We start from the raw sequence: 17,446 nt of genomic DNA, 5'->3' as shown, positions 1-17,446 counted from the left end.
CCGTTTTGCAGCAGAGGAGAGCAGCAGACTAACCACTCCTGGGCTGCACCTTGAAACTGCAAACAGACCTGGTGATGACTGGTGGCCTAAGCTGCCACAGAGAGCATGCTCGACTTCCTCCAGACAATAGGACAGAAATCCTGACAGTGAGTCAGCAAGTGCAATACCAAGAGCCTGGAGCTGCCTCATATAAATATAATGCTGTCATTTTGTTCATGCTTTCAGTTGTACTTCTGCTTTTCCCGCTGTATTGTTCATATATTTTCAGGTTTATGAGTCAACCAGCCTATAAGGAGTGGTTCTCTGTGTTGTTGCAGGAGGATGCTGTGACCCTGGGCCTGTCCACTGGCCAGGCTCTGGTGAAGCTGCGGGACCAGCTCCGGGACCTGCTGGAGCAGCACCAGAGGGCTGCACACAGACGCACCTCTGCACAGGTACACACACACACACACACACACACACACACACACACACACACACACACACACATTTATACATCAGTGAGCTCAGGAGGAGAGAAGATTACACACAAAGCTCCAGTACTTGTGCAGCAAAGCCTCGATCCCATTTACTAATATTAAAATATCTACAGTAACATGACACATTGCATTTTTTTTTTTTTTTTTTTTTTGCTGATGACTTGTTGTTTTGTCACGTTCTCATAGGAACAGTGGGTGAATAGCTTCCTTTACCATGGCAACCGTCACTCATGCCTCCATTGGCCAGGAGCTGCCCTCACTCTCCTGGTGGTGCTGGGACTCTTATGTTGCCATGGTAGCCAGCCAAAGGGCAGGTAAGGCGACCTGTTTTTAAATATGTATGATGATAGCGCATCAATGTAAATGCTGCAGTGGAGGAAAGAAGGACTTCCTCATTTTAAATATCAAGATGAGATCTCTTGAGTCCACACCAGCCTCAGCCTCACACGCAGGTCTGCTCAGCTGGGTTATTCTCGGGGAAAACAATCAACATGTTCAACCCGAGCAGAAGTGAGAAATGGTAATTAATCAGCAGCTGCACAAACAACAGCTGCCGTCGCTCTTGCTGTGTGCGCCAAGGCGATCTCACACTTTATCGACTGTTCTCCTTTCACGCTGACACATTTGACTAAGTATGTATACTGACTGGCAAAACCCTCGCTGAAGTCCTCAGAGGGCGCTGTGATGTACTTTCTGCACACCCAGTTTCAGTTTCTCTACCCGTTTTGACTGTCCATCTCGTACCAATCAGCCGCTCTGCTCTGCACCTCCGCAGTTCTGGCATCGAGCTGGTGAACGCCGCGGCCCTGCTCCTCCTCTTCGTGCTCAACCTGCTGCTGGTCGGACGTCAGGAGAGGCTCAAGAGCAGCGAGATGGTCCGGCGCCTCAATGGCATTATAACACAGCTCAGTGGTGAGTCAGAGTTCTGGCATTCAGACTGTTTAAAAAAAAAAAAAAAAAAAAAAAGTTTATTTTTTTCTGCTTCTTTTCCGTACTCAAGTCAGTTTTGTAAATGGGAAGTTGTGGGATGATGGATTGATTTCTCTTGTTGGCAGCTCAGCATCACAGGTCCACAGTGTTATGAAATAGGGATAATCATCCAGTAAGCAAAAGCTACAGTTGGCAAGGGAACTGACACTTCTTCTTCTTCTTTTCAATCTCTCATTTGAGTTGGATTTTGTCCCACAATTAATGATATCCTTACTTTGTATTTCTGTAACTAATAAACTCATGTTCTATGTCCCTTGCTAGCAAAGTTCATTGCTCCACTGGAAACAAAAATTATCATCGCAGAATATATCTGCTATACTCAGTCACTGATTCATTTCGTTACCTGTAAAAAACAATATTTAGTTTGGTTATATCAGTTTACAGTGTCACAATATGATTCAAGGCATTCCTACTTTTTGGCAACAAGACTAAACTGATGCTGTTACACAGCTCTGGATACTCAACATGACACAGTATTGCAATTTAGGATGACGTTACAGTGACCAACATTATCACATTATCTGTGCTGCTGTCACATGATAGTTAAAATGTTAATGTTCACAAGGAATAAAACAAAACCTGAAATCATTTCACCAAGTGAATATTTGCATTAAAATGGTCATGAGACATCGCTCTGAACAAAAAGACCCACTGAGTTTGGTGTGAAATCAATTTAGAGGGGTGAAAAATAAAAGTCAAATTAACCATAAAATGAACCATCAGCGAGCAATGATAAAACTGACCATCTAGCATTTCTCCCATGATGCATCATGAAACCATATGGTGAAACATTTTATCCTTCCTGTAAACATTGTGACATTTTTGCCCCCACTATATTTCTCTATGTTAACCACATCCTTACCCCCCCCCCCTCCCGCGCTCCAGACTATCTGTCAGGCTGCGTGGGCGACGTGCGGTGGTCTCTCTCACAGTACCCTGACCTCTACACTCCCTCCTCCCCCTCCTGGTCCCTCCACTGGACCTACCGTGACTCCCAGCTGGTCAATCTGCCCGTCAGTCTGTTGGTGGAAGGAGACATCATCGCTCTGAGACCGGGCCAAGAGGCGTTCGCATCACTCAGAGGCATTAAAGTGAGTGTAGCTAACACACTCCACAACAACCACTCACAGCTCCCCCTTCTGGCACTATGTCAAATAATTGACCTCCAGTCATATTGAATATTACTTGTATTACCTTATTCAATCTCACTGCTGCCTTTTGTAAAATCATTAAATAAATTTTTGTCCTACATTAGAAATTCAGATTGTCTCTATTCTTACACCTGAAACAGTTTCATCAGAGTGACTCAGTTGAATTTTGATTGATAAAATTTAAAGTTAGTCTATTTAAAAGACCTTAAATGTACAATTGTTTGGTTGCTGTTTAGTTTTTGTAGTAGCTGACAGACTGGATTTTGTTTTCGTTGTTTTTGTTTTGTACAGACTATAACCCCAGTCAAATGACAGATGATGATGAAATTAAGGAGATATAACGTTGTGATGATGAAACTGGATGGTGGATTTCATTTTCATCAGACAGTCAGGGTATCTTTTTACAGTCTGTGTACCCAAAAAAAAAGCTAAATTAAAGGGATAGTTCAACATTTTGGCAAATTCTCCAATTGCCATAATTCTTATAGTCATAGGGCTAGGTTCATTACTTTTAATTATGCAATTGTGCATGTTGTTTTGAGATCAGCGGGGCAGAGATGCAAGCTGCTCAGCTAATACAATTGAGGTGAACGGTACATACGGTGATAATGTAACATCAAACAACAGAGTTGGTTTCAAGGAAAATGCATAATCTACTCCTATGACTATAGGGATTAGGGCAATAGGCAAATTTGCCAAAATGTTGAACTATTCCTTTAACAATTACCTCCCTGTCGTATCATATTTAAGCAGCTTTTCACCAGGAACATGATTAAGATAGCCCAAAATTAAAAAAACGAAACTGCGTGACAATCTAAATTGTTTCTCTTCCACCACAGGATGATGAGCACATAGTGTTGGAGCCTGGAGATTTATTCCCCCCATTTTCCCCTCCTCCTTCCCCACGGGCCAATGAGAAGAGAGGACCCCAGAACCCTCAGCATCACCGCCTCTTTAGAGTGGTCCGGACCCCAGTACTAGACATAGTCAGGTAACGTGGCCCCATGGGAAATCAGAAGTGTCCAATCAGCTCTGTCACCAGATTGAGTGTCTGAGTATGTTGAAGAGAAAATGTAAAGATCATGTTAATCTTTAAACCTTTTTTTATCCTTTATATTTTGAACAGGAACAGTTTGGAGATGGCGCTGTCTCGGCCAATCACAGTGCTGGACAACGAGAGGTTTACAGTGCAGTCGGTCATCACCAAGATGGTCTGTCCTGTGGTGCTGGTGAGCAGCTAAATAGAGTTTCTAAACCATTTGTGTAGTTTGAGAAATTGTATTTGTAAGTCACTTAATATTCTGTGTTCCACCTTTTACTCAGTGGTGTGTTTGTGTTTGTCTCTGCCTCAGGTGGTGTTCCTGTTAGTGAACACTGTCCGCTACTTCTGGGATGCACCCAGTCTTACCCCTCCCTGCTACAATTTCTTCCAACTTCAGGTACAGTCAAACAGAACAACCACACCTGCACATGAATATGGTTCATATTTTAAAGGGATAGTTCAAAATTTTGGCAAATTTGACCATTGCCATAATCCCTATAGTCATAGGAGTAGGTTCACTACCTTTAATTATCGGTGCATGTTGTTTTGAGATCCCTGGGGCAAAATTTGTACCTTTCACCTCCAGTGTGTTAGCTGGGCAGGTCGTGTCTCTGCAATGCTGATCTCAAAACAACATGCAATGATAATTAAAGGTAATGAACCTACTGCTATGACTATAGGGATTATGGCAATAGGCCAATTTGCCAAAATGTTGAACTATCCCTTTAAGATTTTATCAGTCTAAAATAAAAAACAGATGAGGTGACAGAGAGCGTGTCATTGTATTTGCAGGTGATGGGTGCCCTGCCCATCTTGCCCCTGCTCTTCCCTGTCATGTGGGTGCTGGTGAACGCCTTCGGGGAGGCCAGGGTCCTGGCCGAGTTCAGCCGAGTGTCTCCAGCTGGTCTGGTGAGTGGTGACCTACAGTGATGCACAGAGGTCTGACTTTGTCTGATGTGCACTGGCAGAAGAGACAGCTGCAATTACTAACACAGAGGAGTGTGTTCTGTGTTTGAGCTAATATCTACACACACACACACACACACACACACACACACACACACACACACACACACACACACACACACACACACACACACACACACACACACACACACACACACACACACACACACACACACACACACACACACACACTCTCACTGTAGGGTTAGACTGATATCTTGGTTTAAGTCCAAATTAAAAGAAACAGTCCAGTACCTGTGAGGAGCTATTAAACAGTCGGGATGGGGGAAAAAATCGATACAGCATAGTATTGTGATATTTTGCATGGCAATATTGTATCAATATATAGAAGCCAAGTATCGATCTGAACAGACTAAGAAGTTTGACAGCGGCTCTTTTCTCCTGCACATTTGTTTATGCATCATTATAATACCTAGGAAGCAGAACATTGACTTCCCAGGGGAGCTTGAAAGCATTAGGTGAAAAGTCGTTATGTGTGCCGCGGGACTACAGATGGAAATTAGCCCTGAGCTAAATCTGGTGTATTTACATTTTTTATAATGTTCATTAATATGCAAAGTCCCGTCACAAATAAACAATAAATGAAATGAAAGAGAAGCCTTAAGCCCTAGTTTTAAGAATACTGCGAGACACTCATCCCTAACATAAAGCTGAAGCTTCATGGTTTCTTTAGAAATTTAGTATTGATTGAGATTTTCAAGGTCAAAAGAATGGTCAGTATTCTGCTTTTTAGTCCATAATAGTAATTATTAATAATTTCATACATCTGTTTCAGCCTCACTAAACCTCTTTAATCTGATTTGTGCAGTGGATACAACTTTGCCAGGTCACATGACCTCCTCATGATTGTTGAAGATATTTCACCTATTATTTACAAAGCCAGTCACAATGAGTGGAAACTGAGAGACAAAATACGAGATGGAACAAAAGAAAAAAAAGTCAGAAGTAAAAAAAAAAAAGGACTACACACACACAACAAGGTCATAGAGCATGTTTTAGCGTGTGTGACCACCAGCGATCCAGCCCTGGCTCATATGTTACAGCTTAAAGAGGTGAAACATCAAATAAAGAAGTGACTGTCAACCATAGCCCCCACACACACACACACACACACACACACACACACACACACACACACAGAGGAGACACGGCAAGGGCCTCCCTCTGTGTTTTAACTAGACTCTTCTCTTGCCCCAGCTTGCTAAGTTCTCTGAGGACACTCTAAGCAGCTACACCGAAGTGGTTTCCTCCCAGGTATAACCTCTCACTATCTCACCCCCTCCTCTCCTCCTCCTCCTCCTCCTCCTCCTCCTCCTCCTCTTCCTCCTCCTCCACTTGCTTGGCTTCCGACTCCACCTGAACCCCACCTGTCTTCACGCGCTCGCTGTCCCCGCTCCTCTGCAACTCCCTCTGTGAAACCCTGTACGCAACTCTCACCCTCAGCCTCTCCCCCTTCACATCTTTGATTTCTTCGCCATGGAAAATCTTCACGGACATCTTCTGATTCAGACCACCGCTCCGATTCTCCATGTGTCAACACCTTTTTTTTTTTTAATTTCTTTTCTTTGTTTCTGTTTTTTTTTTTTTGCTTTAATCTGAGCACTTTGCTTTGCTTTCTGTCTCTCCTCCAGTGATTTTTTGACATGTTGGCTCAACAGTCAGTCCTGCCTCTTTGTGATCATTTTCTCATCTTATGGATACAGCTTCTGTTTCCACCAGCTGGTCTCGGTTCCTGGCCAAACCCAATCATTGTCTTCCATTGTTACTGGGCTGATGTTCTCAAAGAAAAAACAAAAAACAAAACCAATCAGCAGCATTCGCTCTATTGCCACCAAATCTGAACCCACCAGTGTTTTGTCTGGCTTTGGCATTGCTCCAGATGAATGCATTGTTGCCATTGCTACGATAAAAGAGGGACTTTCACATGAATCAGTCCCTGACCTTCCACCTCTGCTTGTCTGCCTGCACTGCATGACTGGAAATCACCCACAACATGGATCTTTGCTGGGAATTCTTAAGGATTTCCTCTCCTTGTGTCCTTTTCTTGATATGTGTGTGTTTTGGAGGGTTTGAACTGATTTTGATACTGTTTGAAAACATTCTTCTTGTTGGCCACTTGTGTGTGAGCCCATCACATCCACCATGTGTTGCACTGCACTGGGTATATGTGAGGCCTTGAACTTAACCTATGAGACCATGATCATGGATAAAATTGCGACTAATAGCAGTAGTTTGTTTGCTTGCTCTTGGTGGGAGCTGTTCCATCTGTTGGGTTGAGATAATTGTTGTGAATTAATATAGAAGTATTGATTTGACTTGAATTGTTAGAAATAGAAAATTAAAACCTACAGTAAAGAGGAAAATAAACAGCATAAACATTAGAAGTGGCTCAGAGCATTTGGCTAATCCTGTCACCAGCCTGTGGTGTAGCAAATTAGACAGTTCTGCAAAACTCTCTTCAACAACAGAAAAATCACATCTGTTGCGACATCACATTTCAAGTTGTATTGTTCTTCTAAATAGGACATCACATGCAGTACTGTGTGTAAAAGTGAAGTACAAATATTTGAACAATGTTTAGAAAAAGATGGAACTTAAATCTCAAGAAAACAAAACTATATCTTCAAAGTGTGCACATAGTTGCTGCCATATTATTAGGTTCTGCTTGCAGTGAGATAGTAGTATTAGAAATGCCCAGATAATGTCAGTAATACACAAGTGGGTAGTATTGGGTACGGGGGCCATATATTGCTTATATACCATGTGTTATGGGAAAGAAAAAAAAAAGCTTGCAACACTTCCACACAGTAGCTTCATTCTGTAGCAGCTGTAGTTTACCTCTTTGCCAAGAGGATAGTTGGCTTGTTTTCTTATTAATGTGTTAAATTGTAATTATAATGATGAATAATTTATACTTATAAATGAACATTTAATGTATATTATTATGTTATTAATATATGATGACAGTGCAACCCCACTACATGGGACCTTGTGTTATGCACTGTCCACTGGCAGCTGCTGTTTTAGCTTCACATGCCCGTGGGAGACGATGAAGGGCATGTGTTATAAGATCAGTCTCAGGGTTTTATAATATCAGATTATTAAAATGATGATCAATTCGAATCTGAGAATACCCAGCGCCGCTGCAAACGCCTTAGGTTTCACAGTTATTGGGAACACTGTTCCCTTAGGAACCGTCTCGCAGGTTCTGGACACATCTCAAAGATCATTATAGCAAACAGGAAGCTCCTGCCTGCTATTCTGAGCCAAAGCAAAGAGTCTGAATTGTCTACTGAGTCAAAGATGTCAGTTCAGTTCAGTTAAGAATGATGGGAGAAAGTTAAAATCAGTTTTATCCATTTTACCTTGTTCTACCCAGAAAGTCATTTTGGATGTTGCCTGATTTCTGGCTGTGGTTGTTTGTTCCCTGGTGAACAGTTGTGATGGACCTCACCCTGAAAAGAATCTGGATGTGCATGGATGTGTTTGGATCACTGCCACAGCTTGCTCTAGGCTTCACCTCCTCGCCTTGTGCCACTAGCACTGTAGTTTAGAAGCTTTGTCCTGTTTTCATTCTTGATGATGTTACCCAATCACAAAGCTGATCAAATACGTTCATCTGTGTTAATGTTGGTTTGGGCAGAGATGTGAAGTCACTTCACCTCTTCCTTGTTAATTGAAGCTTGGTTTTCAAATTGTCCATTTTAATTATCTTTGTAATGTCTAAATTAAATCTATCGAGACGTCCAACCTCTTTCTGGTCGAGGGCAGTTCTCTAACTGGATTTCCTTGTGTATATGTGTGTGCGTGTGTGTTTTGTATGTGTGTGTTTGTTTCTGCAGGAGATGCTGCGGTGTGTGTGGAGGCACCTGGTTGGTGTCCTGAAGGGAGAGTCTCAGACACTCTCCTACACTTCCAGCCTGTTACACACTCTGGGATCTGTCACTGTGAGTATTACAGCGCTGCTTTATTTTACAATACCGTGTACAATATAACATGTTAAGACAGTTAGCTGTCTATAGAAAATGTATCAATTTGGCTTATAGCTAGTAAGATATCATATTATTACTATGTTCTTTTTTTTTTCTGACTGATCGGTGAGGCTCATCAACCGACTATGAACTGTCAACCAACATAAGTAAAATGTACCCAGACAAATGTCTGAAAGCTTTTGAAAATATCAATATACAGGGTTAAAGGTGATTGGAATGATCCCTAGTGTCTTAACAGAGTGACAAAGAACACAGCATTTTACCCCCCTCTCTCCACACAAGGTCATCATCCTTTTGACCTGATTTTCACAGGAGACACAATACCTCACTTATCCAGGAACACATAAAAAAGAAGCTCTGTTATAAATTCAAAAGCTTGTTATAAAGATGAGCTCTACCTGTGATAAAACAGGGAGCGAGTGAGCAATAGAAAATTGAAGTGGCATTAAAAAAAGGCCGGGCAGCTAATCTACTGGTTTTCAGAGATAACAACATGCTGTGGGGTTAGTTAGTGCAGTCTGTTAACTATGATGCCTGCAGCCTGTTTAATTAGAAACAACCTCTAGCTGCCAGAGCTGCGGTTTTTCATTATCTAGATATTCTTGGTAAATGAAATGCAAATAAAAGCATGAAGATAACACCCCGAAGAATATCTGCACAGATATTCTTGTCATGTGGAGTTGATTCGTGAAGCCCATGACAGCATTAAGGCCACTCAATGGAAACCATTTTATAGACATGCTGATGAGTGTTAAGTACGTGTATAACTTTAAAATGTGTGTGTGTGTGTGTAGGTGCTGTGTTGCGTGGACAAACAGGGTATCCTGTCGTGGCCCAACCCCAGTCCAGAGACGGTGCTGTTCTTCAGTGGGCGAGTGGAACCTCCCCACAACAGCCAGGACGATCTCAGAGACGACCTGTCCGTCAACTCCTACTGCCGCATGGAGACGGATGATGACAGGGAGGAGGTGTGTGTGTGTTGGGGTGTTTCTCAGGCAGTGTTGATGATTACACAGACTGTCGTTATCTGCTCCTGACTGTTTTTTTTTTGTTATCAATATTCAGGCCCAGGAAGTGCAGGCTCTGCTCTGTCTGCCAGCTGAGTCCTGCACGCAGCTGGGGGAGGGGCCCGAGCCCAGCGAAACCTCACATGACACCGTTCGTTCGTCTGACACACTCGGGCTCCGGCGCCCCTGCCAGCCCGCACACACGCGCATCAAACACCACTCTGGATCCAACGTGAGCTTCAGCCACGACACAGAGGGAGGAGAAGACGACCAAGCTCAGGTAAAAAAAACTGCACCTGTAATTACGGATGTGATGCGCTGTGATTGTTTGAGCTAATGTGACGTCCATTTCGGTCTCCAGGACTACGCGTTGGGCTGCCCTGAGGCGGAGGCCGAGGACTTTGTGTGCGATTACCACCTGGAGATGCTGAGCTTGTCTCAGGACCAGCAGAACCCCACCAGCATCCAGTTCGACGACCAGTCCTGGCAGGGCCACCTCCCCTCCCTCAAGCCGCTGGGCCTCAACATCATGCTGAACCTCTGCAACGCCAGCGTCACCCAGCAGCTCTGCCGCTTCTCCGACCACCTGTCCAACCTGGCTCTGCAGGAGAGCCACGGCACCGTGCTGCCCGTCTACGTCCCCTGGGGGCTCTGTGAGCTCTCCAGACTCATAGGTGAGTTCAGAGAGAAGACAAGCAATGACTAACTGTGATTTATGTTGGACTTAAATCAAAAAAGGCTTGCTGAAAAGAGACATTTTCAGTTAATTTAATTATATGTTAAAATTTGGGCTGTCAAAGTTAATGTGTTAACGCATGCAGTCAATCTGGATACATACTTATTACCTGGTAATTGCCTGGTAATTACCGTACTGTAAAAGGAAGCGTTACCCCCAAAAAAAACAGTGGAAAACCAGCTGTGGTCAGTGATCGTGGTGCAGACTAGTGAGTTTGCATCCTTAAAGCAGAAGTGAGTGATCCGGTCGTTTTCGCTAATGCTGCGTTCCAGGCAGGCTTTTGAAATCGTAAATTACAGCTTCAAGTCACAACTTACGACTTTGTAGCGTTTCAGGCAACCCACTCGTGTTTTTCCGACCTGTTTTACCGGTGAAAGTCACTATAACGGCCACTCGTAACTTCCGACCGGTGAACTCGTACCAGATCGAACTGGTACGACTTCACGGTCGGAAAAATACGAGTTTCCTTGAACGCACCATAACAGTCCTCGTCCCTACGTCACCACATTCACGGCGTCCCTTGGCTGCACACACAGCCCTGCATGCCGTTCTCTCTCCTCATTGGATAAAAACTGTAGGATACGATAAATGTTTTCTCCTCGGCTCAGAGCAGAGCAGAGGGACTGAGAGACCCGTGTTTCAGTCCAAACACTCTATGTAAGTGATTGCTGTTGGAAGATATAACTATTTAAGACTTATATTAACACAAATATATCACTCACTTCTGCTTTAAATATTATAAAAGAAAGAATAGGAGAAAATACTTTAAAATAAATAATTTTAATTATGATTAATCAAAGAGTATATTGTGAATAATCAAGTTCATGTTTTAGTTAAAGTCTATTTCATAGTAACTCTTTTCTGTGGTGTGTTTGTCAGGGTTCACTCCTGGTGCCAGGGAACTGTTCAAGCAGGAGAACCACTTGGCTCTGTACCAGCTGCCAACTGGAGAGAAGACCAAGGAGTTCACCTCGCGCCACCTTCCCATCTTCACCAAGCGCCAGCCTCCCATGTCCCACCTCATCTCTCTGTTTGTACGAGACTCCTCCTCAAGTGAGTCTAAACACACACCAGCCTACCTTTGTCTTCCTACTTGTCTGTTTTGATTTTCCAGCTTTTAACAAAGTGAGATAAATAGATCATATCCTCTGTCTGTCTCTTCCCTAAATAATGACGCCTATGTTGACTCACTTCTGTAGATAACATCCAGATGCTGTCACATGGCTCAGCCGACCTCATTTTGGAGGCATGCACTGATTTCTGGGACGGGACTGATATTTACCCCCTGTCCGGCTCAGACAGGTACAGTAAGCTCTAATTTGTAAGGTTGAATTTATCGTAGAGCTGTTGTATTAGATGACATTGATTTTATCCATGCTTTCCTAATGGGAATGTTCTGTACTTTTCCCATTTGTGCTACAGAAAGAAGGTTCTGGACTTCTACCAGCGTGCCTGTCTGTCAGGTTACTGCTCAGCCTTTGCCTACAAACCCATGCAAGTGTCACTGTCGAGCCAGTTGAACGGGAAGTGCGTGGAGCTGGCCGCCGGGCCCTGCCTTTTCTCTGGAGTGGAGCTGCCCTCCACAACACCAATCAAACACAACTCCTGCAGGAACAGCTGGAGCTCCGACGGTATGGATCAGCCACAGAGGGAAAGATGGTCAAAAAAAAAAACACAACTTTTTTTCTAATTTTCCTCCTGTGGTCTTCCCCTGTCATGTCTGCAGAGGGTATAGGAGAGGGCGTGGAGCGTGAAGACTGTGTCCAGGCCCTGAGCGGGCAGATCTTCATGGGGATGGTGTCATCTCAGTTCCAGGCCAGGCTGGACACAGTCCGGCTCATCGACGCCCTGGTCACAGCCTGCATCCGCTTTGTTTACTTTTCTATGGAGGATGAGCTCCGCAGCAAGGTGAACACACATTTGATAGTATCTAGTTTATCCAGGCTAAATGATCTGAGTGACCTTTCTGTAGAAATCTCCACAAAACAATTCAGTTTGCTGGACCAAAAAAAAAAATCATTGCATTTCATTTGTCACATTACTGCCCAGATAGGTTAACATGTATATCCCTTTTAGAGGTTGTAAACCAGCAGGTGTTTATGTGACCATGTTTGTGTGTGTGCAGGTGTTTGCAGAGAAGATGGGTCTGGAGACGGGCTGGAACTGCCACATCTCCCTGACTCCAAACGGAGACAGTCCCTGTGACGGAGGTCCATCCAGCCCAGGTCATGGCTCCCTGCATGACCTGAACCAAGGTACCAAACCAGTGTTGGGTATTCTTTTTTTTTTCTTTTTATTTAGTCCATAGTAAGTTATTTGTCCCTTGTTTGTGCTCCCTCCCTCTGGAGATAGTGAAGGGTGGATGCAGAAGGTCCAAGTGATTTGGTCCATATTGCCCTTCCAGGATTTTTTCTTACAAATCACTAGTTATTTTAGTTATGAACAATAAAACAACAGAACAGAACAGTAGAGCTCACCACTTCTGACCATCCAACCATCACATGATAAAGCACAAGTACAATCATATGAAATCAGATCTGATCGGTTTTACAGACTCAGTCCATTTGGTCCAGATCCTGAAGAATTTTTCTTTTTCAATCCAAACAACATCTTCTCCATAACATAAATCTTGTAGAGTGTCAATCCATTCGTCAATGGTGGGTGGTTCTATTTCTTACTGGCTGCCAATAATATAGCCAGTAGTTTTTTGTCTTTAATATTCCATGTTTCAAACAATAAATCACCCAAATACATAGTTTCACATTTGAATAGAATATTTACACTAAATACATTCTTTATATATTTGTGGATCTCTTGGTTATTCATTTTCTTACAGTAACTGTTTAGTGGAGCATTGTGTCTCTTTGGCCTTGTTCAGACTTCTATTAACAAATGTGTCAGTTAACTCGGTCACAAGTAGACAGCTCTAAGTTCAAGTGTTAACAACCTCAGGACACATGCAGTGGCCACATTCTTTTAGCGGTGTCAATGAAAGATTTGAAGAACTGAAGGTTGAACATTTTCTGAAAGCAGTGAAGGTGGAAACCTCATGGTCCTTAAACGAACCAGTGGAAACCAGTCCTGAGATGTGTGATGTGTTCATCTGAGTCTAACTTTGTCACCTCTTCCTTTCTGAATCAGATTCTCGGGATGAAGCAGAAGGTCCGCTGCTGCCGGAGGAGGAGGCCCACTCCGACCTCGCCAGCTTCCAGCCCACAGACAGCGACGTGCCCAGCTTCCTGGAGGACTGTAACAGGGTAACAGCACCTTTGCTCTTGTCACTCTACAGCGGAGACCGTATCAGTATCTGCCAGCAGGAAATTACATGACCTTCATTTTAACTGTTTGAGTGGCAGCTTTGCTCTTGATTAAAATCCTTCCTCCTGCTGTATCTGTGTTTAAAGCTCTTAACCTGTCCCATTAAGAATTTAAATGAGTCGTATTTAGTCTGATTGTATTTGTTCTTCTCTCAGGCCAAGCTGCCTCGTGGTATCCACCAGGTCCGTCCTCATCTGAAGAACATTGATAATGTGCCTCTCTTGGTGCCACTCTTCACTGACTGCACTCCTGACAGTGAGTAGAGTAGAGAGAGTCACGCTCCAAATGTCTAATTCCACTTTCCTTTTGAGCAGTTCAAGGTCTCCTCTCACCCCATTGTATTAGTGAAATAGATTCCAAAGAGGAGAAGTGGTGATTTTAAACCAGTGACGTGTGTTTCACTGAAAGAACCAATCACGTGTTGCTGTTTGTGTTCTAGATATTCTCATTGTTTATCGCCAAAGCCCATCCACACTTAGAAAGATCATGATGAAGATAATAAGAATGTGATGTCCTTACTGATAGTTCTGGTCTTTGGTCTTAACATTGTGCCTTTTTCTTCACAGCCATGTGTGAGATGATGAAGATCATGCAGGAGAACAGGGAGGTCACATGTTGTCTGGGAAGCTCGGCCAACTTCCGCAACAGCCGCCTCTTCCTGCAGAGTGACCTCAGGTAAACACAGTACAGCACTCAGTCTGTTAGGGTTTAGCTGTTGTTTTCTTTTAGATTTAAAGGCTGATGTGGACTGATTAGTGACTGACCACTGATGGTTTTTAATGTCCTACAGCAACCACAGGTTTGGATCTGACTGTTGTTTTAATTTTAGTCTTAGTCTAGTCTTTGTGTCAAACTGTCATTTTAGTTTTTATTAGATTTAGTCACGTTCATGCTGTTTTTGTCTAATCAACTTTCAGTTGACTAAAAGTCTGAGCATTTTAGTCAATGATTTTAATCTCTTGGTTGATTTCTTTGTTTCAGACTTAACTTTGTTTCTTACATTGGGGTTAACGCTAAACTACCACAGCTGCATCTTATAAATAATGCAGCGAGTAGGGATTGAGGAAGTGACGTCGCTGCCTAGGAAACAGAAATACTGCAAAATAATAATAACGACGACTGAACATTATAACGTTATTTTGTCTCGTCTCGTTTTGGTCAACGAAAATGAAAAGACATTTTAGCAGAGTTTTTATTTTGTAAACCACATTTAGTCTCGTGTTTATTCATCAACACTATTGCATTATATACTTCACTGTAGTTATCGTCACATGACCACCATTTACGTTGCGTCTTGTCTCGTTTTCATCACGTGATAAAGATTCATTGACGACGATATTTCATCACAATTTTCATTGAGGAAAGTAACACTACCTGCATGTCATCATGTCCCTCTGTCCCTAACGCTTCTGTTCTCTCTCTCTGTCCAAAAATGCCCAAAAAACAACTTGAAAAACTTAAAAGTCTCCATTAAAACTTCTCCAGTGTTAGATTAAAATGCATCAGGTATTTCCTCTTTGACCTCTGGTACTGTTTATTCCTCTGGAGTTTTAGTCTCAGTCCAGGTTTAGAGGTGGCGGTCTCTGAGGTTTCTACCTCCCTCCACAACAAGTCACTAAATTTCTGTTGACTGAGGGCTTATAGCCGCAGTCTCAACTGCTTAGGTGTTTTTACTTGTATAACTTTTATAATTTATTCAAGATTTAACTTTTGAAAACTCATTCAAAAGTGTCATTTCTCAGTATAAATAAAATTCCATTCTGCTCCATTGTACTTGCAGATTTAGGGCCTGACATATACAATTAAATTGTTGATAAATGACAATAATTATGTACTGTATATAATCCTGATCGTGCCCATGTGAATTCCCCAGCATCGCTCTGGACCCTCTGTACCCGTCTCAGTGTTCGTGGGAGACGTTTGGCTACGCCACCGGGGGAGGGTTCACAGGAGGAGCTGAGGGTCTGTCTCCTCTCAGACTCTCTGGACAGCTCAACAGTCTGGGCTGCTCGGCAACCTTCCACCAGGGAGAGAGCGTCAGCATGGTCAAGCTCATAGAGCAGGTATACACACACACACACACACACACACCTTCATAAACTAAACAAGTCAACAGAGATGCTGATTGTTTTGCCTTTTGGGTGCGTCCGTTCCAGGCACGACACACAACGTATGGTATTCGCAAATGCTTCCTTTTCCTGCTGCAGTGTCAGCTCAGTCTGGTCATCATCCAGGTGAGAGAGCATCCTGAGAACATATAGGATGCACAGGGCTTTATTTGGAACTGCACAGATTTAATAGGGCAAAGTTTTACATTTCTCCAAATTTTGCACGTGTATAAAGATAGATATATGATTAAAGAATAAATGTGGTTTGTAGTTCTTAGCCTGTCTGGCTCAGCTGCCTCCTCCGATGAACACCACAGACATCCTCTGGCTGTCCTGCTTCAGCTGCCCACTTCTAAGGTACACACACGCACACTCGTACAAAAATACTGTGTTTTAATACTGTATTATTTCACTAACAGTCAGTTTGTGTTGTGTTGTGTTAACAGTGTGTCACTGCTGGGGAAACCTCCAGACAATTCAGTCATGGCGGTTGCCACAGGGAAGAACCTAGATGCCATTCCAAGAAAGGTCTGATCCTAGCTTTCACATCGCTCAAATCTATGGGATCTGTACGCCTCAGTCACCACATTGTTACTTTAAAAGCTTAGTTACTCACATACTATTAAGTTAACCAGTGCACTTTATTGTGCGTACTGTAGTGGTGCACTTATAACTTTTTCCAGTCAAATGAAATCACAGGAAAATATTTTCCTATGAGCAGTGCATTTTGGTGCTCTGATGAGCTGAAGCTGGAGTGATTGTTTAATTTCAGTGTGTTTAAGACTGCTAGTTTTATTTCTAAAGCCTGGAAAAGGGATGATTTCCCTTGAACCCTGGCATTTTTTTCCTTTTCTTTTTTCGGTTAATGGTTTTGAACCCCTGTTTGTTTTCTTATTTCTTTGATGTGTTGATGATGTGCTCTGGTCCCGGTTTGTTTTCTTGGTGTCTTATAAGCCCATGTAGGCTGGGCATACAGAAGTATGCAGGACACAATAATAAAAGTCATTCATTTTTTCATTCATGATAATGATAAATACAAGAGACAACAAGCACTTGCTTTGTCTGTATTTACAACTTGTATGTATTTTATTTCCCTGGTGCTCCTCTATAAACAGTTTAGTTTACTTGATGTTTCAAATGAAAATGATTTGACATGTTTTACTCTCTGATCATGTCGTCCTCCTCCACCAGACCCAGAACTACTTCCTGGGTTGTTTCCTGTTGAAGTTTGGTCTGACGGTGTGTGCCTACTTGCTGGCCTTCGGCTTCACCCTGCACGAGGTCTGTCTGAGCACCGGCAACTTGACCTTCGCTGACAACACCAGCATCACCTGCCTTAACATACTCACAGCCAGGTAGGAGGAGCATCACCTGTAACTGTCCCTATGTAGGAAGCACACCAACTGAGAGAATGACACTTAATTTCAGGATATTTATGCTACAAATGATAAGAGGACAAAACGATTTCTTAAATGAGCGACTGATGAATGACGTTGCTGTCTGCAGCTCTTCGGAAGAGGCTCCTCACTGGTTCTCGGAGCTGTCCAACGGTTTACTGCTGACTCAGAAGGTCATGGCAGGGTTCCTCGTCTTACACACAGGTAGGGAGTCTCCCTGTCACACTCTAAGCTGCATA

The 17,446-nt window shown here is 43.0% G+C and overlaps 1 protein-coding gene across 2 annotated transcripts in view; it reads left to right on the top strand.

Annotated features, from left to right (window-relative positions):
- The window catches only part of tmem94 (transmembrane protein 94), a 32,714-nt gene that overhangs the window by 9,397 nt on the left and 5,871 nt on the right, over window positions 1-17,446 (top strand). Inside the window, exons 3-29 of one of the 2 annotated variants that reach the window (XM_083994468.1) lie at window positions 318-434; window positions 666-793; window positions 1,255-1,391; window positions 2,355-2,560; window positions 3,460-3,611; window positions 3,747-3,849; window positions 3,973-4,059; window positions 4,455-4,571; window positions 5,847-5,903; window positions 8,492-8,596; window positions 9,436-9,609; window positions 9,707-9,928; window positions 10,010-10,322; window positions 11,264-11,437; window positions 11,584-11,686; window positions 11,807-12,015; window positions 12,111-12,292; window positions 12,510-12,639; window positions 13,526-13,641; window positions 13,858-13,957; window positions 14,269-14,377; window positions 15,576-15,765; window positions 15,859-15,936; window positions 16,082-16,167; window positions 16,257-16,338; window positions 17,002-17,165; window positions 17,317-17,411. In XM_083994468.1, the coding sequence (XP_083850594.1) occupies window positions 318-434; window positions 666-793; window positions 1,255-1,391; window positions 2,355-2,560; window positions 3,460-3,611; window positions 3,747-3,849; window positions 3,973-4,059; window positions 4,455-4,571; window positions 5,847-5,903; window positions 8,492-8,596; window positions 9,436-9,609; window positions 9,707-9,928; window positions 10,010-10,322; window positions 11,264-11,437; window positions 11,584-11,686; window positions 11,807-12,015; window positions 12,111-12,292; window positions 12,510-12,639; window positions 13,526-13,641; window positions 13,858-13,957; window positions 14,269-14,377; window positions 15,576-15,765; window positions 15,859-15,936; window positions 16,082-16,167; window positions 16,257-16,338; window positions 17,002-17,165; window positions 17,317-17,411 (3,736 nt within the window). The remainder of the gene's footprint in view (window positions 1-317; window positions 435-665; window positions 794-1,254; window positions 1,392-2,354; window positions 2,561-3,459; window positions 3,612-3,746; window positions 3,850-3,972; window positions 4,060-4,454; window positions 4,572-5,846; window positions 5,904-8,491; window positions 8,597-9,435; window positions 9,610-9,706; window positions 9,929-10,009; window positions 10,323-11,263; window positions 11,438-11,583; window positions 11,687-11,806; window positions 12,016-12,110; window positions 12,293-12,509; window positions 12,640-13,525; window positions 13,642-13,857; window positions 13,958-14,268; window positions 14,378-15,575; window positions 15,766-15,858; window positions 15,937-16,081; window positions 16,168-16,256; window positions 16,339-17,001; window positions 17,166-17,316; window positions 17,412-17,446) is intronic. The other variant, XM_083994469.1, reaches the window with a different exon arrangement.

The sequence above is a fragment of the Trachurus trachurus genome, assembly GCF_905171665.1.
Source record: "Trachurus trachurus genome assembly, chromosome: 19".
NCBI lineage: Eukaryota > Metazoa > Chordata > Actinopteri > Carangiformes > Carangidae > Trachurus > Trachurus trachurus.
Note: the sequence above shows the minus strand (reverse complement) of the source record. Positions and strands in the feature narration are given on the sequence as shown.